Below are 24,285 nucleotides of genomic sequence, written 5' to 3'. Positions count from 1 at the left end.
CACCGTCATGAAAACTAATGCTAGTAATTATCCAACTACTATTAATTTATTCCGAGGTGGCTCTAAGTATTATCATAAGGGCCTTCAGTTTAGGGCTGGTCTCTAAGAATGATATGTACTTATACTGTAGGTATATATGGATCAACAGTTCGCACTAACCGACAGCCTTACTCAGATCGTGTAATTTTATACCGTCCAGCTCGTCTCAGGATAACAGTTTCACAACTAGAGTTGCATACAACTCCCATCGTTGTCTCGGGTTCTGTCGTGTGTGCAGTGGACTGTATCTAGGAGCTCTACAGAAGCCCCACTTATTGGTCGCGGGGATATCATGCTTAGCCGCCACTGGCTGTTAAACTCGAACCTCACAACATAATCCTATTCAAACGACATGTTTCACAAGAAGGCTGCGGCTTCACGGAAACCGGAAATATTGGGCTGTAGGCATCTAGGGTCTGGATAGTAGAATGCCACAGTCACAGGACGAACCAGTGATATCTCGCTCAGATCAGTGTCAAGAGTCGTCATCATAGGTACCGCCATCATGACAACCTCGGAGGTCAACAGCCTCAACCTCCTCGACCTCCCGGTGGATATTCTCAGCATCATCCTGAAGCCACTCGTCACATCTTTAACGCCCATATGTCTCTGCCCATGCACTGGATCACCCGTCAACCCGCTGCCCATTCTCCTCTCTCACCCAGCGCTACACACCATCGCCACTCCGCTACTGTACGCAGGAAACGAATTCTTGCTGGACGCATCAGGGCCCCATGCACAGCACATCCGCAGGGAATTACAGAGCGCTCCGCACGGAGTCGACGACAGACTTCCCGGCCGAGCTACGCTGCTCACAACACGAGATGCTCTACGCAGAATAGCAAGACTGGAAGTACGAATTGACCGCTTAAGAGGGTGGATAGGAACAGATATTATACCACTGCTCACGGAGCTAGCTGTGCAAGGAAGGATGGACTACCTCACAGTCTGGGTTCGCACCCCCGTCGAGCCGAGGACTCCGGTCCATTTCCGCCCTGCCAAGCCGGGAAAAGACCTGGACATGTTTGCACGACCACCTCTGGAGGGCCTTCTGCGTGTTCTGGCAGATCCATACCTACTGTCAGCGCGGTTATGGGTAGACGCGCGGCATGCGAAGACATGGTGCCGGTTCCATGCCGGAGGATGCGGAGCGGAGAGTGGAGACCCGGGACGGGAGCGGGAGAGGGTGAGGATTGATTGGCGGGAGATAATCCGGGTGGTAGATCCGGACAGAAAGGAGATCACGGTCATAGGCACTGAGAAGAAGTGGTGAATTTCACAGGCAAGGCAACTGAACACCATGAGGATGATCTTTCAGCATTTGACGCTTGTGGCACATGAATGAAAGCTGAGGGTGTATGTGTTGTACGTGGCGGATTATAGACGGTCAGAGACGGCACAGAAGCCGAGATGTGCAGTGGCTCTGTATGGGATGAAGAAGAGGGTGTGCGAGATGGTTACTCCTAAGAATTGATCAACATGTGAAGGTTTCTCAGATAGATCATCATGCTGAAGGGTGCATATCTGGGAGCGACAAAGGGATTTGCCAGCTACAACTCATCAGCATGCTATCCCAAAGCGTATCATCAAGTGTCAGGGATTCAAAGACTAAAGGTTAGGCTTAAATTGAGTAAACTTATAAACTGGTCACGAGATCTATAGCGCAGTATGCTTGGACCTCTGGGCAGGTAGAATAAAAGTGATCAGCATGAGCATCTTGTGTGCCGTCTTGGCGATGCTGTTTAACCTCTCTCCTGGTGCAGCCTCGCTATAAACGCAATCTTATTCATACCTCCTGTCTCAAATGCGCCTCCGTACACAAGCACAGTCTTTGAAACAGTCCGCTCCTAACCAACCATAGCAACAATTCTCTACACGCCTCGATATCCCCGTCGGAACACCGAGGGATCACCGTCAGCTTCCGATAGCAAGCAGGTCACGCATAACGAGCATTAAAATGAGGAATGACGTATTTCCGTGTCTCTCCTACGCTTCAAGGTGACAAGCCGCTTCCCCGCAATTGGCCCAAGCGTTGAGGATGAATGAAGGTCGGGGTCCTTTTTCTATCACCACCCACGCTTCGTGGTGTTTTATGGGATAATAAGCTGACACATTTATGGTTTTCAGATCGGATACTTTTAGAAGAAACAACCATCTTCCTTTTGCCCTTTCTTATCTCTGACGCAAATAATGCTGTGTAAGCGCTTGACTAACTTAAAAAGCCGGTCATGCTCTCCGCGCCCATGATCGGCAACATAATGTAATGCTGTGCACTGTTATAAAACAGTGGGATTTTGACAGGAAATACCGACAAAATTAATAAACAAGGAAAAAGTGAAAAATTCAGTGGACGTCATGCAGGTTTCTCGGCCACCTCCCGAAACTGCTACCCCGGGCCCTGAGTCTACCGAGAGCCTGGACAAAAACTAGGAGAATCTGATTGGGTCGTGTATAAACAGATCATGGTTAAGAGTCTTTATGCCGGATATAGCAAGTCTGCGCGGGCGGCAGGCTCCGGCTATTGATGGCACGTTCTTTTCTTTTTTTCTTTTTGGGCCGGTTTCCATGTAATGCAATGCGAGACGCGGCGCGGTAATGCTACGCTATCTCGACTATCTTTTCTGTGCATTTGCACATGATCGGTCTAGAATCAATGAAATGCCGGTAATATCTGAAAGGCTGAGTCTATGGGTGTGCAGACATTGCATGTGCGTGTATGTATGAGCAAACCTTTCCAGATCATGGATGGACAGGAAGTGAAAAGACAACTCATTGATTCACACACTTGCTATCTATGTCAAATAATAAGACCGAAGATCAATGATTGACTGAAGGAGACCCGTGTTGCAACTACGCTAACTGATAGGACAGCCTTACAAATCTGTCAATCTCACATTGGCTTACCGCCCACACCGCACCGCATTTCTATCCATGACACACGGTCTCAATGCCGAAATGCCCATGGGCTATGGATATCTGATCATCGTCACTCAGGGACCCTTCTGGTTGCAGATTCGACACTCTTTGCTTTATCCGGAAAGGACTGGAATCATGATTTGCCGCTATCAATAGTGCTACTGTAGGCCAAGATGTTTCCAGCTCCCAGGGAATAGAGACAGTAAAGTCCTCCTCCCTAATAATTCCACTCTTTTTTTTCCCTTTCTTTCTCAGTGATAGATAGATAATGAGAGAGAGAAGATGATAATAAGGAAATGCAAAACAGCATAAACCTCTGCTTCAATTTTTTCAGCCTTTCAAGACTCTTGCTTTCACAGGATCCAGACCAAAGCCGCCCACCTCAATCCTAATCCCGTTTGATTCTCTTGTTCCATTCAACCGAAGCTGAAGATGCCCACCCCCCATCTTTTCACAGTTGGGGGGACCTTTTGTTCACCTTTTGCTTTTTTCCGTTTCGTTTTCTTTTTTAGCCTTGTTTTTTTTTTTCATTTTATGATCCAAAATTGTCAATCAAAGTGGTATCCCGTAAGTTTTGTTGGTTGTGTCATATTCATGAAAATCGAAATGAATAAAAAATCATCGCTTGCGCTGTCATAATTTCACACCTCCTCACAAAAGCACGCCATTCACAAAGGTTACCGTGACTTTAGTGAAGGATAACATCATGAAAGTCGGTCTTGTGCTCATCTGCATGCTCGCCGTAGTGAACAGGTCCAAGCTTGAGGATGCGGTAGCTGTTGTTGGAGCTGGAGCTGGAGCTGGAGGACTCAGTCGAGGCTCGTCGAGGAGGAGAGGGACGAGTGTGAGAGCGGACAGCGGGCTTCTGAGGGTATGAGGGAGAAGTGGCTGGGGCGAGGGAGAGGAAAGAAGACTTGGGAGCCGGGGTGAGAGGGAGGAACTTCTGAGGAGGAAGAGCAGACATTGTGAATGTTGTAGAGAAGAGTTGAACTGTAGAGTGTTGTTGTTGATAGTGAGATATAGATGTAGCTGAGGTGGGCGAGACAGCTGGATCGTTGTACTTGAAAGGAAGATAGAATCGAGGCTTGTTGTTTTGGTTAGAGAACAGAAAAGGGAATTCCTATTTGGAGCGAGGGAACCGTCCTCTTTATGCTTTCACGATCCCATGGAAACTCGCGGCCTTGATCTGCCGTCTCATCTCAATGATGTGCTACTCCATAGTCCATACGTACTCCGTGCCTAGTGTTGATACCAACCGACCTACAGAGACTTATCATCCACCCCCGGGCGTACCCCCTGCCAGGTTCCGTATCGCCGACTGCACCCAAACTCCGCTGTCCGAACTAAAAACATGGAGGTAAAGGAAGATGGATGCTGTAGTGCGAAACTACAGTAGGTCCCGCTATCCCGCTCCCACCCTCTTCTTCTTTCTCTTGTGTTCCTTTAGCACATCATCGTCATACGGTCGTCGCGTCGCGTTACAAATCTCGAGATGTTGACATGATAAATCTTTGCCACCGTGAATGACTTGACTTCATGTCACACCCACAGACTCACACACATAAACACCCCCGGATCATACGGACCTGACGGACCTGACCGCACCGGGTGCCCACCCGGTCCCCTTTACTCCATGATTGGTCCCCCGGCCTCAAGGACGTGACAAAAAAGTGTCGACCAACTTCTGTTCCACATAATCTTTTCCATTTTATCAACGATTGCCGCGTCTGGGTCTTGCTTCGTCTATGGCTTGTTGTACAAGACCCTCTTCTATTCGCTCGCCAACCAGTTTCGCTTCCAGAAACCCCGAAAACTGAGACGCGACTATGCGTTGCACGTGGGGGTATCTCTGATACGGACCGGTCTCTGATCTTCATCTTGCATTTGTTGCCTTGGTCTTGCCTTGCTTCATCTCGCAGGCAGTACACGTCTCGGGTCTTTGTCTTGTTCACTCAGTCCACGGCCCCCCACCGTCGAGCCTGGGTTGAAAACCGTCCCTAGTTGGCAGTCTTGAATGAGTTCGATCTCCTATCAATCCAAGCGAAATAGAGAGTTGGGCTTTTTGGGCAAACCTCCAAGATTTACTAATCTTACGATCTGCTTTGGTTGGTTCTAGGATATCTTATCTAAAGCTTCTACTGCTATACCGCAGCCTTACCTTTGCTCATGCTATCATTCACATTTTCTCTAACTGGGCGTTGACCCCAGTCATTCATCTCCTGCCATTACTGTTCTAGCCTTCAGAAGTTCTATTTTAGGAATTCGCTTGAGTTTAGGATGTGCTTAGGATAAGTTTTGTAAATACTTGAGAGCACAAATAAAACATTACATGGTTTGATGACGAATGATATGTTGCTATTTGTAGAACAGCATCTGGCTCTTCGCCAAAGTCTGAGACAACTACCCCAAAATTTCATCATTCCCAAATCCTTTCGGCAAGCCAAAGTCAAATATATATTAATGATATCTTATATAAGCAAGCCAAGTAACGTCTATACATGTAGCATACAAAGACCTGTCCTTTCGAAGTCTGGTCAATCTCCTCAGGGCTCACCATGGTTTCATGTATTGGCCCATGCCCCCAATACTCCTCAAGAAATGCAAACACATCCACCGTTTCATAGAGGTAATCATGTAGGTGATAATAAAGCATGTACTAGTGCATTCTACTAGTAAAATCTATCATTTACCACCATATGATTACCTAAATAACATAAAAGCAATGCAACGCCTGTGTTGCTGCTAGCATCATTCTCGAAGCTACTAATTCCAAGTTGTTTTCTTTTTTTTTGCTGTTACCCAGATAGGAAAGCACACCCACCACCATTTTGCCTACACAATTTACCGCTCGTTCGACGGCGAGTTGGGAGAGCTGTTCTTGGTTGGTGACTGGTCATTAAAGTATTATTAAGGACCCAAACTCACTATTGATTTCCAGACGTTCCTGGACCCGGCGTGCGAGGAGAGAAAGCAGGCGACGTCGGCGAGTAGCTTGGGCTGGTTGGCGACTGCTGTGCACCAGGGCTCCTCTGGAAGCTTGGGCTTGTTGGGGAATAAGCCTCAGGAGACGTTGGAGACCATGAAGGTGACGCCGGAGAGTAAGAGGGTGAGGTTGGTCCAGCCCCATGAATGTTGGGCGATGTCGGGCTGTAGTTGGGGCTCGCCGGTGAGTAACTAGGAGAGGTGGGAGAGTTGAACTGTGCCGGCGATGTCGGCGAGTAGTGTCTAGGAGACGAAGGTGACGTGGGCGAGTAGCTGGGCGACGTCGGGCTGTAGTTGGGGCTTGCGGGGCTTGTCGGACGCAACATCGGCGAGGTAGGAGAGAATGATGGTGATGATGGGCTGAAGGAAGGAGATGTTGGTCCATAGCGGCTCATGCCACCACCATCGATGAGAGGTGATGTGGGAGAGTATCCCATATTAGGTGATGACGGCGAGTAACTGAATGGCGATGTTGGGGATGTACTGCTGAAGGGGCTGGCCGCTCCGCGGTTGTAGGGGCTAGCACCACCAAATCCATGATCGCCACCAACAGTGGTGAAGCCACCAGGTGTTTCCGATCCAGCACCCTGAATAGGGGAGAAGTTTCCTGCAGCAGGGGAGCTGAGGCTGAGGTAACCCGAATCAGCCATGGGGGAGCCAGTGTCGTAGGGAGTAGCAGCTCCTTCAACATCTCCGCCCTTGGTGGGCATACCTGCCATCAAGCCCATACGAGAGTTGTCAGAAATAACAGTCTCAAGCATCTTGGGATCCAGCAGGACATCAAAGTTACCGGTACCCATGGGCGCCATCTGACCAAGCATGACGTTCTCCGAGATACCACGGCAATCATCCAATTCACCTGTTGCGGCAGCTTCGAGGAGAATCTCGACTGTCTCCTCGAAAGAACAACGCATCAGAGCACCGGTATCAGCTCGGTTGATACCATGTCGAGTGACAGCTGAAATGGAGCCTCTGTATGTCATCACATCAACAAGGAGGGCAATGTGACGATGGTTGACATAAGAACCGTCAAAGGCCAACACGTTGGTCAACTCCTTCGCCAACGCGGCACGAGCAGCTTCAATACCAAAGACCTCAACGATTTGATACAGATCGTTGGTATATGTTCGAGTCGCGTCGACGCCGTCCACAGCCAAAACGTCGCGCAGAGCAGTACCGCTGGTATCCAGATACCACTGTGTGCAGCGGGGGTCATCCTTGATAGCAAGCAAAGCTCCGTCAGGTCCCTCGGTGAGTCGGGTGCCCTTGGTGAGGAAAGCACGTTCAATGCCAGGAACGCCACGAAGAGTGAGAGTATCCAAGAGATGGGCCTCCAGGCGCTTGAGCATGACATCCTCCTCCATACCACCTTCACCCTCCTCATCCTTGTCACCGGTTTGGAGGGTTCGAATACGGATAACCTGCTCATCGGCGTTGTTGTCACTGAAAATGACTGCCAGATCAGTAGGATACTCCTCCTTGATGCGCTGAGCAACATCATCGATCTTGATCTCCTTATCCAGAAGCTTCTGTCGGTCCAGAGTAATACGTAGAAGCCATCGCGATTGGTTGGCAGTGGGGTCCACGCTCTCATCCGGGATCATGTAGTAAGACTCAACCATATCCACATCTTCAGGGATGTTTGTTTCCGTGATGTTGGGATCATAGTAAATCTCAGTCACCGAAGTGACAGAGCGAAGGTTGGTGTATTCTACCATACTTCGTAGCTTCTTGGCTTGCTCTTGTCTCGCGAGCGGTGTGTTGAGGTACACAGCCATACTGGGAGTCTTGATGTTTTTGGCCAAGTTGAGAATTTCCTTGAGACGTGGCACACCAAGAGTAACGTTCTTGGACGACACACCAGCGAAATGGAAGGTGTTCAGTGTCATCTGAGTAGCAGGCTCACCAATAGACTGCGCAGCCAGAACACCAACCATTTCACCAGGGTTGACAAATGCGCGATCCCATCTATTCTGAAGTTCACCCAGAATATGGTCGAAAGCTAATTTGTTCAACCGGTGCTCCTTGACCACCTCCTTGAAGGCCAGGCGAGAGCGAAGCAAGGCCTTGAAGAGAATGGATGCATTTGCGTCAGCTTCAATCGAGATTTCATCAGTACCACGAACAATCTTCATGCTATCCAACAAGCTTTGCACAGCTGGAATAACTTCCGACGGTCGCAAGTTGCTTCGGTCATTAGCCTTGACATTAAAGACTCGCTTAGCAGACTCGATGATGCGAGTGATGTTGAGGGGCAGTTGCATCATTTCCTCGTTGCCCTTGGCCTTGTTGATCTGTCGGACTTGTCTGCGATCAGCCAACAACTTTTCCCATTCTTGATCGAGATACTCCATAGATTCCTTATCACCAGTCAATTCGTTACCGAATTCGTAGTCGTGCTTAAACCAGTCCGGGGGGTTGGCAAGATCCAGACGATACTTCTTTTCAAATGCCGAGTTTGACATATTGAGGATACCCAACTTCTGTTTCTCAATAATCATGGCATCGAGACCGTCTTCACCATAGAGGAACTGAACAATGTCTCCCAGAGAGTTTCGGACAGTTCCATCGTAACGGGCAGAAAGATCTTCCAGAGCCTTAACCAATCGTCGCTGGATATAACCTGTTTCGGCAGTCTTGACTGCAGTATCAATGAGACCTTCTCGACCAGCCATGGCGTGGAAGAAAAATTCGCTGGGAGTGAGACCACGGAGGTAAGAGTTCTCGACGAAGCCACGGGCCTCAGGGGAGTAATCGTCCTTGGTGAAGTGAGGTAATGTGCGATACTTGAAACCAAAAGGAATACGCTTGCCTTCGACAATTTGCTGACCAACAAGCGCAGTCATTTGAGAAATATTGATAGATGAACCCTTGGAACCTGAGGAAGCCATGGTGACAGCGTTGTTTGAATCCTTCAAACTCTTCTGTGTTGTGGTACCAGCCTTATCACGGGCCTGGTTCAGAGCCATGGAGACCTTGTTTTCGAAGGTTGCACGAACATTCATACCAGGTAGGGCCTCAAGCTCATTCGCTGTGGCCATTGCTGTCAAGCGAGCAACTTCAGCCTTTTCCTCATCAATATGTACCTGAACTTTAGCAATGGTCGCCGCATCGGGAATTGTATCACCAATACCAATGCTATGACCATTGTTGAGAAGCCAGTAGGTGACAACCTGCTGGACACCGTTTAAGAAAGCCATCGCACCTTCGGGGCCAAGTTCGTTGTAGCTGATATGCACAATACCACCCGCAGCAGCACCAATGTTCTTCTTAGTTAAAAGACCATACATCAGTTGGCCGGCTTGGATCAGAAGACCCTCGTCCTTAAGAGGGGCGTTTTCACCAGAATCCGTACCGTTGAACAGGCTAACCTCCTTAGGGATAACCATGCTGATAAGCTGCTTACCAGTCCACCGAGGACGAGGCTTATAGATAGCGGGTTGAGGAATGACACCGTCCCAGTTGGGCACCCAGAGCATACAGTTCATGATTTGCTCCTTTGTGAGGAAAACATCTCGACGGCAAAGCTTGTAGGCACCAGCCAGAGAGTCCTGGACGATACCCATCAAAGGACCGTTCTTCTGAGGAGAGACAATGTTCAAGGGAACTAGACAAAGCTCTTTAACCTCAGCGCGCGTTTCCTCGCTCTGGGGGACGTGAAGGTTCATCTCATCACCATCGAAATCGGCGTTGTAAGGAGAAGTAACAGAAAGGTTGAGACGGAAGGTTGAGTATGGCATGACGCGAACACGATGACCCATCATAGATTCTTTATGCAGAGAGGGCTGACGATTGAAGATGATGTAGTCACCAGTCATCAAATGACGCTCAACCTTCCATCCGTATTCAAGAGAGATCGCACCGGCACGGCGGTGATGGCGTAAATCGATTCGCTGACCATCAGCTCGGATAACATACTTGGCACCGGGATGTTCGTTGGGTCCATTCTCGACAAGTTGATGCAGCTTGCCGATGTTGTAGGGTGTCACAGTTTCGGGATAGGTGAGGGTCCTGGCAATACTGCGAGGGACACCGACCTCGTGTAGAGAAAGGTTGGCATCACCAGTAATGACAGTACGTGCCGAAAAGTCGACACGCTTACCCATCAAGTTACCTCGAAGACGACCCTCCTTACCCTTTAGACGTGCACGAATAGCCTTCACAGGTCGGCCACTCTTTTGTAGAGCACGAGGTTGGCCAGCAATATCATTGTCCATGTAGGTCGCAACATGATATTGCAGGAGTTCCTCAAAGTCTCGAGCAATGTGTTGAGGGGATCCTTCACGAATAGCTTGCTTGACATTTCCGTTGGCACGAATAATATCACCCAGCTTGTATGTCAAATCATCTTCATTGCGCATACCAGTTCCGGTGCCATCCATGGAAATACTGGGACGGACTGGGGGTGGTGGCACAGGAAGAACAGTAAGAACCATCCATTCGGGACGAGCGTAGTCGGAGTTTAGGCCCATGTTGACAAGATCATCCTCCGTAATCCTCCTTAGAATGCTGTGAGCCATCTCGGGGGTGATGGGTGTTGTCTCCTTCTTCTTCGACTTCTGTCCATCTTCATCGACTGTAACTTCATCGAAGGCGGCCTTGAGTTGTAGAGCTGCTTGTCGAACGTTGGGCTGCATGTTACCGCAGCCACCGTGCCCTCTCGGAGGACCAGTCTTCGTGCCGAACTCATCATCCTTTTGCTTGGCCTCGTCGTTCTCACATCTCCGCTTCTTCTTGCAAACTTCCCACACGCGGTTGAAACGGACTTTAGGATCTCGAGTGTTAATGGCGTTAACGAACTCAGGATCTCTCTGATTAGGCGGTTAGCATCAAAAGTTAAATAGCGTCATATAGCGAGACCAACATCATCGGCTAGCACTTTGCTACAGTTGTGGCAGACAATCTCCAAAATCTTTTTGACTTTCTTGATAAATCCGGGATGGTAGACAGGTTTGGCCAGTTCGATGTGACCGAAGTGGCCAGGGCACTCGCCCATTGCTTGGGTGCAGGTCTTGCAACGGAACTGTCGATCGATCGATCCGAGAAGCGGGTCATTGAGGCCACCGTCACGAGGCTTTGTTTTGTTCTCCTCCATCGTTTCGGGATAAGTAATGTGGCAGACACTCATGTTCTTGATCTCCTCGGGAGACATCAAACCGAACTGAATCTCTTCCACCGTCTTGAGCGGAGCGCTCGAGTGGGTGAAATAAAGGTTAGCCATGGTGGCGATATGTGATTGTTCTGACGTGGAGTGGAAAGGAGCGAGAAGCGAGAGTAGAGATCCAAACGCGCGCCGGAACGCAAAGAAACGCGAAAAGTAGAAGAAAAGTGCAAAAAGATGCTATTAAAAAGGTTTTTGGTCGCGCAAGGCTGTAAAGTCGATAATAAATTCTCTCAAATGCGATTGCTTGATGGGCGATGAACAGCAACGCCTGTCCTGGCCACTGGCTCAGGTGAACCTCAGGCTGGTCTCCCCCGTCGCCGCCACCTTGTAGGTTACAGAAACTCGAAAAATCGCGGTCGGCGATGTCGTCGATCGTTCGTAATCGGAGGTTAAGCTGTTTCGATGGGATGCGCGCGATGCCCGACGCGCGCTGTGATGACTTTGTGTTGTAGGCAAAGTTTTGTCGTGGTTGAAGCGAGAAGGACGGGGGAAGCCTGAAAGATTCTGGACTTGAGAACGGCTGGCAGCAGTTATGCGCTAAGCTCTTTTTGGCCTCCCTGAGCTCAGGGTGTTGCCTGAGGCTTGTTGCACGCGTGAGTAGAGCTACTTTGCTGCACGTTCTCGCGGGCTGACTAAAAGCGAGTTTTTGGTGTAAAATGAAAGCCAGTCGCGCTTTTTAGATGGGTATTCAAAGTATCGGTACTTGTACCCCTAAGAGATTGGATCCAATCACGCCCTCTGACGTTAGAGATCCGGGCAGTGACTCAGGCTATGGCGAAACAGCTCCTAATCATTGATTCTGAGCATTTGATCCTTGAATCAGCTTGCATGAAATTCCATGAAAGCTGTGGACTATCAAGAGGCTATAAGAAAGAAGAAAGACACACGGCCTGACTGCATACTCAGAAGCACTATCAGACATGGTGTATTGAGATAAGTCTTGTGAGTCTTGAGAAGCAGATCTCATAATAGATTCTTTATGTATTTTGCTAAATTATTTCATTCATCCCATTGTTGAGACGAAAATGGTATATTTGCAATCATCCCTATTCCATGCAGCTTTAACTAGCCCCTCCGAATGCGACAAGACCCCTTTGTTCTTTGCTGTTAATGTTCCACCCATCATCTCCTTTGTTGTCTAACGCTTTCGGCCTCTTTTCCCGGCCGTGCTTTTTTGAACGGGCATCTTTTCTTCCAAATCGCTTTGACCCTCTCCAGGACTCCTGCGTCTCATGGTGCCGGTTGATACTGCGATGAATTCGTCCTCGCTGTCGCTCTCCCCGAGATTAAACAGAATTGGCATCCGAAAGCTTTCTCCCTCGTCCAGAGTTTTTGATGGATCCAGGGTCAAGACATCAACCTCTTCATCTTCAGCATCTAGTCGCCGTCGGTGTATCTCTTCTTGCGCATAGATATCAAAGTCATCTTCCCGCTCGATGTACTCAACGTTCTCTTCCACTTCAGCAAAGTCAGGCGCCAGCGCCGACCATTTTTGTGGACTGACAACAGACCATATGTATATGCGACCAGTTTCCAGGCCGCAGGCAGCCAAGAGCGCGCGGGTGGGATGCCACTCTATCACACCTTGTTCTTCTTTTGGGTCCTTGAGCATACACACCAGACTGCCATGATTACGCTCCCATACATACAGCTCGTGGTTGTTATACGTCGAGGCTGCTACATATTCACCAGTTGCACTGAACGTGACGTGATTCCATGATAGCCTGTTGACAACGTCCTGGAACTTGTGCTCCAGTGGTAATTGCAGTGTATCGAGATCGAGATTCTCGGCCAGTAAATTTGGTACGCGGAAAGTTCGAATAATTCGGTCTTGGGAATTGACTAATAATTCGCGTCCCGATACAGTCATTCGCATGGTGGTAATGGCACCCGAACATATCTTCTCCGAGTAAATAATTTCGCATGTCTTCGCATCGATGATGTTGAGCTTTCCTTTGTTGGTTCCGGCGAGCACATGGTCTCCAGTTGTGCTCCAGATCACAGAAGTTGTCATTTGTTTTGCATCTTCTTTGGCTTGCTTTTCGCGCAGTGCTGCATCGTCGGTACTCGGTCGCTTCGCCGCTGACGGAAGAATGTGTTTCACGTCGACAGGATCGGTTATGTCGACTAGGACTGGCTGCTCTTCGTATAGCGCTGCGACAAATTGAAGGCTGACTCAAGTTAGTCAAGCTCAAGAGATGATCGCGCTTCCTTACTGGTTCCATGGGTGAAGCTCAGCCATATACGCAGGCGCGCGAAAACGAACCTCACGTAGACGCTTTCCATCTTGAAGGTCCCAAAGGATAGCTTTCCATCCGTGGCAGGTCGTAAGAAGATACTGTCCACACCTTGACCAGCTCAGAACTGTAATGCTCTTATTGTGACCCCTCAGTTTCCTCGCGACTCCCATTGTCTCCAGATCCCAAATCACAACGGTTCCATCGACTCGGCCCGAAGCAAGGTAATCGCCCTGCCGATTAAAACGTAGAGTTGTCGCATGTCCTGAACGGATCGTATTTGTGATGTGTTCGGGGTAATCTTGGAGAAGATAGTCATCTGAGAGTAGGAGATTCATAATAGCGATATACTGAAAGTCGGCGTCATAGAATAGTAGTTAGAATAAAGAGCTCGTGTTCCATTGACAAAAGTGTTTGTGTAAGCTCTAGAAATTGGCTTCAGCCGTGTTGTTGGAGGTGGGCTTAGTCTGCAAGGCTACAGACGCAGGCCCACACGACCTAGGTAGGTGTGCAAATAAAAATGTGGCTGATGCTTTGTTCCTCAAGGTCACTTATGTCTTAGAGTAAGATTAGTGAAAGTCTTTCTATAGGGTTTTTTTCATAAAATGGATTCGTATGAATTCATTCCTCAGATGTAGATGAGGGGTATGTGCTTTCTGTTCTTGTAGGTAGTTGTCTGTCGCTCAAAGGCTTGAGCGAAGCTTTAGGTGTAGTTACCACTGAGGGGCGCAAGAAGAGGGTGAAGATAAATAGATACAATGCCTCGAAGTTATCCATCAATTCATAGCTACATGTCTGGGCTGTAGAGATCTCTATATAGTTAAGAGTTCAGAGTTTAAGTATCATTTTAAAATTATTAGGCCTGAACTTGGGCGTGACTTTATACATGTGTCATGACATGTCTCTCCAACATTTCTCTAACCCCAAGAAGTACATAAAATATTCGCTTCTCCACCATATCGAGTTACACTCAAACAAATCATATTGAGTCACAAACACCAGACTCCAGACACAGCCAGCGCATATAATTTCAGCCATCATTCTTTTTTAACGGTCAACTTCTCATTGAAGCTCGCAAAATGGCGAATTCCAAGTGAGTCTTCGCAGTGCCTGTACCTATATCATCGCTAATCTAATGATTGAAGGTTTGAATATGTTCGTAACTTTGAGATGCCAGATCCGCTATTACCCAACACATGGATCGTGGTGCGAGTCGATGGAAGAGGGTTCACAAAGTACAGTTGAATTTTTCTCTTTTAATGAGTCTCCTAACAATTGATAGAATGTGTGCTAAGTATGGCTTCGAGAAGCCAAATGATCGCCGTGCCCTTGATCTTATGAACACAGCTGCCAAGGCCGTCGTAACTGAGCTACCAGAAATCACCATTGCATACGGCGTCAGTGATGAATACAGGTTCGTAAGACGAACCATGTCAAGGCTTTGTATCACTAATACTTCCAACAGCTTCGTCTTTCACAAGGCATGCACTTTGTTTGATCGAAGAGCCAGGTTCGTTTACACTCACTCTCCCCATGCTACGTCCAAAACTTACCATTTCCTAGTAAACTTGTTAGCACTGTCGTCTCGACATTCACTGCAAATTATGTATACTTTTGGTCGACTCACTTCCCAGACAGCCCGTTATCTCCTCCACTACCATCCTTCGATGGGCGGGCAGTGTGCTACCCTAGTGTTCAAAATCTCCGGGATTACATGAGCTGGAGACAAGCAGATTGTAGGTTTTACAACTATATAAATGGCACCGACTAACATAACTTAAGGCCACATCAATAACCTCTATAACACATGTTTCTGGTCTTTGATCCAACTCGGAGGTCTTGACAACAAGGAAGCTGAGAGTACTCTGGCGGTAGGTGGCCATATTGCGGAACTTGAACAAGCTGACTGTATCAGCGCACATTGGCAGCAGACAAAAACGAGATACTCTTCTCCCGCTTTTCCATCAACTACAACAACGAGCCCGAGATATACAGAAAGGGGAGTGTTATCTTCCGCGATGTACGTATCGGTCTACACTTCCCTGCAAACCGGCACTGACACTCAACAGTACGAACTGGTGGACCCAAACTCTCACAATACCATGCAAACAATCGACTCTCAAGCAGAGCCCGTTGAGCAATCAAAGTCACAGAAGGAGAAGGACAAGAAGAGCCGAGCCAAAGCTCGTGTGGTGGTGGAACACTTGGACATCATCAAGGACGATTTCTGGAACCAAAGACCGTGGCTCCTTTCCAACAAGCCTGGGAAGATTCCAAAACAGACGTAAATATACATCTATGGGGTATCATCCAAAATTTCCATTAACCTCAACTCCGTGAATATGCTTTCGCTGTATATGCCTTCAAACTCCGATTTTCCATGTCCCTCTATGTTCTATTTCCCGGCCTCTTTAGCTCTTTGCCTCCTCTTCTCTTCTTTCTTTGCGCGCCGCCGTTTTTTCTCCTCGTCTGCGTCGCTTGATTCTGCTGAGGACTTGGAGGATTTGGAAGACTTTTTCGACTTGGACTTGAGCTCTCGGCGCGCTGCTTTCTCGGCCCTTCTCGCGGCCCGCGCTTCCTTCCGCTTCCTCTTTGCTTCTTTTCGGACTTTCTTCTCCTCCTTGGTCTCTTTCCGAGGCTTGTCCTTGTCAAACTTGTCGCCTTCTTGCTGGTCACTGGATTCGGTTTCGGATGACTCCGTGCTCGAGTCGTTGATTGTGAGCTTATCTATTGTTCCTTCGAGGAATCCGCCTCGTACGAAGGTCGTGTATACGGAGTATTTGCCGAGATTCTTTTCGAGGGCGTTCAGCTTGCCAGTTGTGACAGTCTGAACCACTTTTCCCTCCTTGGAGGTATCGATACCCTTGAGTTGCTCATCAAATGCGTTCATCCACCATTGGTCGCTAGTGAAATGTTGCTTCTGACCCAGTCCTCGAGTATTGTCTTTGCGATTCAGCAGCAGAGGTTTCGCAAGTCCGATCGAGTCGTCGGTTTTATGTAGGGAGTGACCGGTGCCTCGCCAGCCTTGGGAGGAGAGCAGCGCATGTGCATCCATCGTCCGATTCCGTATTGGGTTTCTCTTGCGACCAATTATATGGGTGTTGATCCGGTGTCTGTCAAAGAGGGAACGGGATAAAGAATTGGAGGTTTGAAACTTAGACGGTCGAGGGTTGCGATTGGGAATTTTTTTAGCGGGGCTGGCTTATCGGAGCCTAGATTGGTCTTATCAATGCTAGTTGTCTAGGGAAGGCAAGAAACCTTATGCCCTTGAAACAAAGTGACGAAAGTATTTAGGTAATCTAGCCTAAGCTTAGGAGACTCTTTACTGAGTTTATTTTGGCATCCTCTTCGAAAGCCCCAGGCCTCTCAAGGGGATGTTTGCGCTGGTCGTATTTCCATTTTGCCTACCCTATATCCTTCGGAAGACTACAGGAATTCTTATATATACGCATATAACATACCGAACATAACGGTAAGGTTTAAAGTGTTGGACAATTGTTCACATCATGATCACACTCATTTGTCGCTTTTATTCAACCTTATTGTAGATGCAGTCCCGATTTCCAAACTTCTTCCGAGCTAGTTGTCCGAAAGCTCAATATCTTCGACCTTCGATGTCGAAAAGGGGAAGGATGTACTTGTTGACGCAAGTGGAATGTTTGGCTTTTCACAATCCTCAGTGTAGCACCTTGTTCTAGTAACCCGTTCTGTCTGACTTCTAAGTTCAACCCCTGAGATATGCAACTGATCTCATAACCAAGATATGCTACCCAAATAGTAGTATGTATGACGTTAGATCTACAGGTCCCATTACCAGCGCTAGGACTCCCAAGACGATACTTACTAAAAACACATTCATTTTCGGGTCAGACTGGTATATCAAACCAACATCCTCCATTTCTTTCTATTAAACTGAGGATAGAAGGTCTGTATCTTCTTGGTCATACGCACGTGACGAAGGTCTGAGCATATTACGACTCCTTCAGTGATTACATCACACCAATTACAACCCGTCTGCACCTCACACCAGGCTTCGGGGGTTCAGTTCTGAGCCTAGAGCCTACGACTGCATGTTTCAGTATTGCACAACCAACAACACTGCCTGCCTAGCAAGTAGGAATTTCAGCCTGAAACTGAGCGTTTAATCTTTGATCCTGCATATACACGGGCCGTGCTCAGGCCATGATTTATTGACACCACAGCCAACGCGTACTATATAACCAACTGCCCCCAGCTCATAACCAGCTTCCTCAGCAACAACCCCATCTGGAGTTTCGTCGGGGTCAGTATCATCATAATGGCGCCAACATGTTCGGATCCTCGTCAGATCGTCATCACTCTCAACCCCGCGCGTCGCCAAGCCCTCCTCAAGCTCGTTGATGAGATCACTACTTACATGAGTGATCAACTTCAAGCTTCCGACGATGAGCTTGGCCCTGTCCTATCAACCCCTCGAAATGAGAGTGGACCTTCTACACCAAGAGACGAGAACCGGTCGTTCACACCCAGGAATGATGACTCTGATCGAAATGCTCAGCAGCAGCAGCAGCCGAACAAGCCATCGGCGCAGGCACTACGTATTCAAAAAGCTGCTATAAAGCATTTGAAGGAGTGGAAAAAGGAATTCATGCCCAAGTTGGAGGAGATTGTTCGTGTCAAGGATGATCACAAGATTCAGGAGGAAAGGCGCAAACATCAACAGGAGGCTGAGAAGAGGAAGCTCGATACACCCGAAGAAGGCGAGAATCTCATCAGTTTTGGGGAGAATAAGATAGACAAGTCTGAGGATATTGCTTCTCTACAGGCTTTGTATCATCCTATCCCCACAAGACTGACGACGATCCCTGCTGCCGACAGAAGAGAGGCTATATCATGTATACTACTCCTTCTGCTTTCCACGGGCAAGTATTCCGCCCATACCCGAGCACTTGCGCTCTATCTTGCTTCCTCTCTGGAGATTCCCCAGACTTTCCTCATCAAGGAAGAAATGGAAATCGCCAAGACTCTTCTTGAATCCTCCAAGGACCAAGATAAGCAGCAGGAGGTCATGTCTGCCGAGGCCGAAGCTTCCAAGCGCCGAGAAGAGAACAAGTTCAGTCGTTTCTGGAAAGTCGGGCTTGCTTCTGTTGCCGGTGCAGCTGTGATCGGCGTCACTGGTGGTCTGGCAGCACCTCTTGTCGCTGGAGCTGTCGGTGGTATCCTCGGTGGCGTGGGCTTGGGAGGTGTTGCTAGCTTTCTTGGTATCTTCTGGATGAATGGTGCTCTTGTAGGCGCTTTATTTGGTGCATATGGAGGAAAGATGACTGTAAGTTACTTTTCAAAATCCTGTTCATTCCCGACTAACATTGCAGGGTGAAATGATGGATAAGTACGCGAAAGAAGTTGAGGACTTCCGCTTCATCCCTCTCAGGGGCGAATGGGGAGAGGTCTTTAATGCAGAACAGGATCAAGCACAACCACAGGAACGGCGACTGCGTGTTACAATCGGAATCAACGGCTGGCTTCGCGATGAGGATGATGTGACAAAGCCATGGCGTATCCTTGGTGACGACACTGAGGTCTTCGCTCTGCGCTATGAGATGAAGTCTCTCATTGCCTTGGGACATGCTCTACGAAGCATGGTCGAATCTTTTGCCTGGAAGAAGCTCAAGGTCGAGATCATCAAGCGCACTGCCTTTGCCACCCTGCTTGCGGCTCTTTGGCCTATCCAGGTACTTGCTGCTGCATCCAACATTGATAATCCTTTTGGTCATGCACACAACCGATCTCGGAAAGCAGGCCAGCTACTTGCTGACGCTCTGATCAACAAAGTCCAAGGCGAGCGGCCTGTCACTCTAATCGGATATTCCCTTGGCGCTACAGCGATTCATGCCTGCTTGCAGTCACTTGCTGAGCGGCACGCTTTTGGCCTCATTGATTCAGTTGTCATCATCGGCGCTCCTGCTCCTTCAGCCCCTCCTCACTGGCGTACCCTTCGTACGGTTGTCTCTGGAAAGATCTTCAATGTCTATTCAGAGAATGACATGATTCTTGGATTTGTCTACCGGGCTCATAGTCTCTCCATGGGAGTCTCAGGCTTACAGAATATCCAAGAGGTTGAAGGTATTCAGAACCTCGATTTGAGCGATTCCGTCAGTGGGCACCTCCGATATCCCGACCTCATCGGCGAGATTCTCAACAAGTGTGGATTTGTTGGAATCAAGACAACATCGGAGATCGAAAAGGATGATGTGATTTTGATGAAGGACCGTCATGCCGAGGGCGAGTTGATCGATTTCGAAGGGACTACAGTCGAGGGAAAGGAGAGTTCTCAGTCGCCGAACCAAGAGCAAATCGAAAAGGACCTTCATGGACTAAACATCTCCCCTCCGGCTCTTGTTTCGCCATCACAGCCTCCAGACCAGGGAAAGTCACCACAACAGTCCAGCAATGAGAACCCGCCGCTTCCTCAACGACCGACTCCTCAGGACAGGAAAGAAGAAGCACCAAAGCTGCCCCGACGGCCTGTAGCGAGCCAAGCACAGCCATCATCAGGACCGGATGATGAAGCGGGACCGCCATTGCCCCGACGCCCTACTGAAGCTCAACAGGAAGGTAGGCCTGCCATTCCCCGCAGGCCAGTTGGAGCCGATAAGGAAGTGAACGCTCCTCTTCCTCGACGTTTTGAATCTTCACACGATACTCATCAGCAACAGCAACGACCCTGGACGCCCGAGTCCAATCTCACAGATGATGAGGAATATGGTCACATTGCTATGGTGAACTATGACAGCGACCACAGTACAAAATGAGGGCAGAATCTATTTGATAGAAAGACTGGATCAAATGGAGTTATCATCAAATCTGGTCACAGTAGGAGACGCCGAGTTTACATTTGTCCTTTAAATTTCGAGTTGTAACCATCTCGATAAGCCCCTGGGGCATATATGTTAGTAGAGCTGTATAATCTTAGTATATGATCATAAGACTAGCCCATGATAGACAAGATTACACTATGATCTCAGGATCCTGAAAGTTCTAACTAGGATCTCGAATTATAACCCAAGCCTTTACTAACACGTCCTCGACTTGGACGCAACTCACTTATCCAGAACTGAAGGTTTGTATACTTACATAAGGCTTATGATAAGATTACGATCGATTACAATTAATTTTATTAATGGGGTATATAAAGGTGAACTTAATTAGGCTAGCAACTTGTAGAACTTGAAGGATCTTGATGAATCTGATAGGCAGAAGTTACCTAAGTGTTAGTCTAGTTTAGCATTGTTCCATCCCTGATCCTCCAGACTCCTTGTATATTATTAAGAAAACTGAGGTATCCCGCGTTAGTTATGTCGCCGAACTTTAGTTGAAAGTGACAAGACTTACCTTCCATCGGTGCCCACACGCCATGCATTCGCAGAAAGTTGTCATAGGTTCATCAGCAGCTCGGGTCTGCGCCTGCGTGTAGCTGACCTGCTTCTTCTTACAGCGACCACACTCCAGACTCTCGCTGATACTCTTCTCGGCCATCGGTACTTGAGCCTTCTTCATGTTCTCCTTTTCTAGTTCAAGCTCCTTCTTGCGCTGCTCCTCGCTCTTGAGCTCGTCGTCGGTCATGATAACAAACTTCTCGGCAGTGATCTCACCGGACAAGACGCTGCGCCCAAGTTCCCGATTGGACTTGTTCTTCAGATTGGTGAATAGTGATCGGATCTTCTTCTTGTAATCAGGCGTTTCCCCTTTGAATTTGGTATAGGCGGCATGCTCAACAGCGACGGCTCTAGTAATGACGTCGTTCTCGGTTGCCGTTGATCGATAGGCCAGACCATTGTAGATAAGCCCAATGCATGAGTTTCGAACACTGGAATCGGTGCGCTTGACGTTCACGTTGTCGGTCTCATATTTTCGCTTCTCGATGTCGCCCTTGTACTTGGCCCCAGAGGCACCGGCTGATGATGGAGGAGGAGGAGCAGGAGATGACGCGGGCGCTGATGATGGAGCTGGGGCTGGAGATCCTGAGCCGACCTTTGCACGTAGTTTCGAGTGCTTTTCTTGTTCGACCAACTTCTTCCACTTGTTAACGAGTTCGGCGGCGGCACGGGCGATGTCCTTGTTGGAATTTGAGCGAAGTTTGCCGACAAAAACACCGGCTCTTGTAGCCTATGACGAAGATCTCAGTATTAGCACAGTCCCTGTGGAATCAAGAGTGCAATATCCGATAGATCCGCCGAGGTCGCAATTTTGATGAAAGAAAGGCGAGGAATGCGATCATGCATTTGCGCAAACCAACCAAGACGTGTATATATTCAAAACGCGCGCAGAAAAGCGCTCTCTCTATCGCTTCCTGATCCGCGTACGTACCCTTAGCATCTCTTCAGTGGGAGAAGCATCCTTCTTCAATGTCTCGAGCAACTTGATAGCGTTCTCCGGGGGCTCATTCGCAGCAACGCACTTTGTAAGCGCCTTGATGCGCTGCCCAAGCTCGCGTTCGTCCATGGGCATTTTTGCGGGTTTGGAGGCGAAGGGTTGGAAAGAGTCGATAAATTGAGGCGTGGTCTGTCGCAAACTTACATACACCAGCCTATGCCTGATGGATGGCACGTGAGCCCCTGGCTATTTCCTGTACCGGAGTTTACCCAGATCGTGGAGGTGGCTGAAACGGTCATGCTCTTGTCAGGAACATTTAACTATCCTGACTCTAAGCGATAAAAATGTTTAGGTAATTTAGCCTAAGTTTAGGGGACTCTTTACTGAGTTTATTTTGGCATCCTCTTCTAAAGTCTTAACTTTTCTTGCTCCCTGAGGAATACACAGTTCTTTGCTTTCCATTCATTGGCAGTCTTCGGAACAGGAAAGTCGAGAGTCGATTGAGGATATTAACTATTATACACATGTGCTTCGTTTCATGAAACCCACTCATTTTTTCGGTTCGTTCGCATCTCATTCATCATGACCGGGTATCCCTAGCTCAGTAAACAAATTCGTTGCCTCCTCCTCGCTTTCCAGTCCCATCTCTTTGATGTGCTTCCAGAACTTGCTTAGATGTCTAGTTCCAGAGTCGCACAGGATAGTAACAACACGACTCCCCTTAGGAAGTCTCATAGCTGCCTCAACCGCGGCGACACAGTTGACAGAGCTACTGCTGCCGATGAAGATACCGTCGTGCTCAACTAGCCAGCGCGCCATGCGACAGGCTTGCGCATCTGTTACTCGCACAGCATCGTCGATAAGTTCGCGCCCCGCTTCGAAGTTCTCAGTCAGACGTGTGATTCCGATGCCTTCGACCATAGTATCAACCTGCTGCCTGCGTCTTGTACCCTCACGTTCTGTCGAAGAGTACATAACGCCGTGGCGGACTTTGTTGTAGAGACCACTGCCCTGAGGGTCGGCGAGAACGACTTTGATAGCAGTTGCCTTCTGCTCCTCCTTCAGATACTTTGCCACGCCAGAGACTGTTCCTCCTGTACCAGCTCCTGCGACGAAAGCGTCCAGCTGGCCATTCGTCTGCCGCCAAATTTCGGGACCCGTTGCATTGAAATGTGCTTTCCAGTTGGCTTCGGACTCAAACTGATTTGCGAAGAAACCCTTACTGCCATCCTTGGCCTTGCTGGCGTGTTCTTCCGCACGCCTTCGAGCCAGATTGACAAAGTGATCGGGACTTGTGATAGGTGCGGGAGTGACTCGCTCAACGGTTGCGCCAAGATGGAGGAGTAGATCGGACTTTTCGAGAGCCATATCGCTAGGCATACAGATATGAGCGCGGTAGCCCATCGCTCGGGCAAGAGTTGCCAGTGAGATACCCGTGCTTCCTACTGTGCCTTCATAGATCGTATCACCCTTATGTGGTGTTAGTAGACCCTTGGATTCTGCTTCTCGAATCATGTTAAGCGCAACACGATCCTTGGGTGAATTTCCAGCGCCATTGAGGAACTCTGCTTTGGCCATGATGATCCGACCTGTGGCTTCTGATAAGGATTGAATCTTTATAAGAGGTGTGTTACCGATGGTAGCTTCTATGCCATCTACCAAGCTATTCCTCACAACATCGTAAGACGTTGATGTTGAAGGTTGAGACTCATGATCCTGAAGCTCAACAGGGTCTCCCCAGAAAAGACTCGATCTTCGGCCACCACCCGTGTTTGCACGCCTCTTGCGCTGGAACCGACGTTCAAGATCTGGGTAAAAGTCCTTGAATCCTAAAGTGACGAGGATGCCAGTTGTGAAGGCGAAGACAACGGCAGCAGTGCCGTAGGCTTTTGGATGGTCGCTGAGCGCCATTTTGGGAGTTTTTGGCTGGCGTACCCAATGAAATCATCAATTGGGCATTCACTGGAGAACTAGAATGCCTGCATTGTTGAGGGCGCTTCTGATGAGGTTGAGGTTAAAACTTGAATGATCTTGGCTAAAGCTTAGTGAGTGATAAGGTATGAGTACATACTACGTAGAATTAATGAACCCTGGTGCGTGCGTGATGTCATGTGGAGCTCAGTATATCAGTGCTATAAACCTCCCAGGGAGCAAGAAAACCTCTAATGTTGATTTAAGGTGCCAAAAATGCCTAATAAGGTCTACTAAATCTATACTAAATTGCCCTGAATTATCCCAAGTCTTTTTTATTACCCAAGATAGAGGTCCTAAGTTTTCTTACCTCTCCTTGACCTCTAATAGTGGGATATCCATGATATGATTGTGCTCTAATATCTGAGATAAATCAATAATCTATAGGGTCGAATATTGAGAAGCTTTTGATTATTATTCTACTAATAATTCTACAAAAGAAGATGTGTTGAGACATCTTGGTCAACCTCACTTTAAGTCCGTCCAAGCTCACGAGAGCTCTAGAGAACCGACGTTTCAATACCAAGGACACCAGTTACTTTTACGCGGCAATTGTATCAAGCTAAGATGATGAAGCTATTCATAATCCAAAAAGGAAAACTCGCACATGATCATCCGCGTACA

At 48.3% G+C, this 24,285-nt stretch overlaps 9 protein-coding genes across 13 annotated transcripts; 3 read left to right on the top strand and 6 right to left on the bottom strand.

The window, feature by feature from the left end:
- The first annotated feature begins 357 nt into the window (after positions 1-357).
- On the top strand, positions 358-1,773 carry FOIG_01434 (uncharacterized protein). Its single transcript, XM_031198310.1, has one exon. The coding sequence runs from the start codon at positions 545-547 to the stop codon at positions 1,310-1,312; it is 768 nt and encodes a 255-aa protein (XP_031074077.1). The 5' UTR covers positions 358-544; the 3' UTR covers positions 1,313-1,773.
- FOIG_01433 (uncharacterized protein) lies at positions 1,683-4,492 on the bottom strand. The gene has a single exon (XM_031198309.1). The coding sequence runs from the start codon at positions 3,917-3,919 to the stop codon at positions 3,644-3,646; it is 276 nt and encodes a 91-aa protein (XP_031074076.1). The 5' UTR covers positions 3,920-4,492; the 3' UTR covers positions 1,683-3,643.
- An 850-nt stretch (positions 4,493-5,342) lies between these two features.
- Positions 5,343-11,623, bottom strand: FOIG_01432 (DNA-directed RNA polymerase II subunit RPB1). Of its 3 annotated transcripts, XM_031198306.1 has the most exons (3): positions 10,802-11,623; positions 5,881-10,748; positions 5,343-5,827 (listed from the first exon to the last, which is right to left on the bottom strand). In XM_031198306.1, exons 1-3 carry the CDS (start codon positions 11,156-11,158, stop codon positions 5,797-5,799), a joined length of 5,256 nt encoding a protein of 1,751 aa, XP_031074073.1. In that variant the 5' UTR covers positions 11,159-11,623; the 3' UTR covers positions 5,343-5,796. The 3 variants fall into 3 exon arrangements, with proteins under 3 accessions (XP_031074073.1, XP_031074075.1, XP_031074074.1); XM_031198308.1 differs by having other exon boundaries at positions 5,881-11,623; XM_031198307.1 differs by having other exon boundaries at positions 5,343-10,748.
- A 435-nt stretch (positions 11,624-12,058) lies between these two features.
- On the bottom strand, positions 12,059-13,749 carry FOIG_01431 (uncharacterized protein). The gene is made up of 2 exons (XM_031198305.1): positions 13,318-13,749; positions 12,059-13,272 (listed from the first exon to the last, which is right to left on the bottom strand). The coding sequence occupies exons 1-2, from the start codon at positions 13,674-13,676 to the stop codon at positions 12,240-12,242; spliced, it is 1,392 nt and encodes a 463-aa protein (XP_031074072.1). The 5' UTR covers positions 13,677-13,749; the 3' UTR covers positions 12,059-12,239.
- Positions 13,750-14,272: 523 nt separating this feature from the next.
- On the top strand, positions 14,273-16,497 carry FOIG_01429 (tRNA(His) guanylyltransferase). 2 transcript variants are annotated; one of them, XM_031198302.1, is made up of 8 exons: positions 14,273-14,431; positions 14,484-14,573; positions 14,621-14,752; positions 14,804-14,848; positions 14,902-15,074; positions 15,121-15,209; positions 15,254-15,358; positions 15,408-16,497. In XM_031198302.1, exons 1-8 carry the CDS (start codon positions 14,418-14,420, stop codon positions 15,624-15,626), a joined length of 867 nt encoding a protein of 288 aa, XP_031074069.1. In that variant the 5' UTR covers positions 14,273-14,417; the 3' UTR covers positions 15,627-16,497. The 2 variants fall into 2 exon arrangements, with proteins under 2 accessions (XP_031074069.1, XP_031074070.1); XM_031198303.1 differs by having other exon boundaries at positions 14,306-14,431; positions 14,484-14,752; positions 15,408-15,670.
- Positions 15,532-16,495, bottom strand: FOIG_01430 (uncharacterized protein). The gene has a single exon (XM_031198304.1). It carries the CDS (start codon positions 16,391-16,393, stop codon positions 15,734-15,736), a length of 660 nt encoding a protein of 219 aa, XP_031074071.1. The 5' UTR covers positions 16,394-16,495; the 3' UTR covers positions 15,532-15,733.
- Positions 16,498-17,089: 592 nt separating the features above from the next.
- Positions 17,090-20,373, top strand: FOIG_01428 (uncharacterized protein). The gene is made up of 2 exons (XM_031198301.1): positions 17,090-18,643; positions 18,690-20,373. Exons 1-2 carry the CDS (start codon positions 17,636-17,638, stop codon positions 20,127-20,129), a joined length of 2,448 nt encoding a protein of 815 aa, XP_031074068.1. The 5' UTR covers positions 17,090-17,635; the 3' UTR covers positions 20,130-20,373.
- A 102-nt stretch (positions 20,374-20,475) lies between these two features.
- On the bottom strand, positions 20,476-21,894 carry FOIG_01427 (transcription elongation factor S-II). Its single transcript, XM_031198300.1, has 3 exons — positions 21,685-21,894; positions 20,710-21,483; positions 20,476-20,651 (listed from the first exon to the last, which is right to left on the bottom strand). Exons 1-3 carry the CDS (start codon positions 21,823-21,825, stop codon positions 20,643-20,645), a joined length of 924 nt encoding a protein of 307 aa, XP_031074067.1. The 5' UTR covers positions 21,826-21,894; the 3' UTR covers positions 20,476-20,642.
- Positions 21,895-22,021: 127 nt separating this feature from the next.
- On the bottom strand, positions 22,022-23,812 carry FOIG_01426 (cysteine synthase A). 2 transcript variants are annotated; one of them, XM_031198299.1, is made up of 2 exons: positions 23,762-23,812; positions 22,022-23,689 (listed from the first exon to the last, which is right to left on the bottom strand). In XM_031198299.1, the coding sequence occupies exon 2, from the start codon at positions 23,599-23,601 to the stop codon at positions 22,264-22,266; it is 1,338 nt and encodes a 445-aa protein (XP_031074066.1). In that variant the 5' UTR covers positions 23,602-23,689; positions 23,762-23,812; the 3' UTR covers positions 22,022-22,263. The 2 variants fall into 2 exon arrangements, with proteins under 2 accessions (XP_031074066.1, XP_031074065.1); XM_031198298.1 differs by having other exon boundaries at positions 22,022-23,768.
- Positions 23,813-24,285: the final 473 nt, after the last annotated feature.

The sequence above is a fragment of the Fusarium odoratissimum genome (genome assembly GCF_000260195.1).
Source record: "Fusarium odoratissimum NRRL 54006 unplaced genomic scaffold supercont1.1, whole genome shotgun sequence".
NCBI classification, from domain to species: Eukaryota; Fungi; Ascomycota; class Sordariomycetes; order Hypocreales; family Nectriaceae; genus Fusarium; species Fusarium odoratissimum.
The sequence above is the reverse complement of the archived record's forward strand: the minus strand, read 5'-3'. Positions and strand labels throughout refer to the sequence as shown.

Excerpts from the sequence above, each read along its gene's own strand:
- FOIG_01434 (XM_031198310.1), top strand. The coding sequence starts at position 545 with ATGACAACCTCGGAGGTCAACAGCCTCAACCTCCTCGACCTCCCGGTG.
- FOIG_01426 (XM_031198299.1), bottom strand. The coding sequence starts at position 23,601 with ATGGCGCTCAGCGACCATCCAAAAGCCTACGGCACTGCTGCCGTTGTC.
- FOIG_01433 (XM_031198309.1), bottom strand. The coding sequence starts at position 3,919 with ATGTCTGCTCTTCCTCCTCAGAAGTTCCTCCCTCTCACCCCGGCTCCC.
- FOIG_01427 (XM_031198300.1), bottom strand. The coding sequence starts at position 21,825 with ATGCCCATGGACGAACGCGAGCTTGGGCAGCGCATCAAGGCGCTTACA. Across the intron at positions 21,484-21,684 it reads CCACTGAAGAGATGCTAAGG|GCTACAAGAGCCGGTGTTTT; the intron begins GTACGTACGCGG and ends TCTTCGTCATAG.
- FOIG_01429 (XM_031198302.1), top strand. Across the intron at positions 14,574-14,620 it reads GATGGAAGAGGGTTCACAAA|AATGTGTGCTAAGTATGGCT; the intron begins GTACAGTTGAAT and ends AACAATTGATAG. Across the intron at positions 14,753-14,803 it reads GGCGTCAGTGATGAATACAG|CTTCGTCTTTCACAAGGCAT; the intron begins GTTCGTAAGACG and ends TACTTCCAACAG.
- FOIG_01431 (XM_031198305.1), bottom strand. The coding sequence starts at position 13,676 with ATGAATCTCCTACTCTCAGATGACTATCTTCTCCAAGATTACCCCGAA. Across the intron at positions 13,273-13,317 it reads GAGCTTCACCCATGGAACCA|CCTTCAATTTGTCGCAGCGC; the intron begins GTAAGGAAGCGC and ends AACTTGAGTCAG.
- FOIG_01430 (XM_031198304.1), bottom strand. The coding sequence starts at position 16,393 with ATGGATGCACATGCGCTGCTCTCCTCCCAAGGCTGGCGAGGCACCGGT.
- FOIG_01432 (XM_031198306.1), bottom strand. The coding sequence starts at position 11,158 with ATGGCTAACCTTTATTTCACCCACTCGAGCGCTCCGCTCAAGACGGTG. Across the intron at positions 10,749-10,801 it reads GCAAAGTGCTAGCCGATGAT|AGAGATCCTGAGTTCGTTAA; the intron begins GTTGGTCTCGCT and ends CCGCCTAATCAG. Across the intron at positions 5,828-5,880 it reads GGAACGTCTGGAAATCAATA|CTCTCCCAACTCGCCGTCGA; the intron begins GTGAGTTTGGGT and ends AACCAAGAACAG.
- FOIG_01428 (XM_031198301.1), top strand. The coding sequence starts at position 17,636 with ATGGCGCCAACATGTTCGGATCCTCGTCAGATCGTCATCACTCTCAAC. Across the intron at positions 18,644-18,689 it reads CATATGGAGGAAAGATGACT|GGTGAAATGATGGATAAGTA; the intron begins GTAAGTTACTTT and ends CTAACATTGCAG.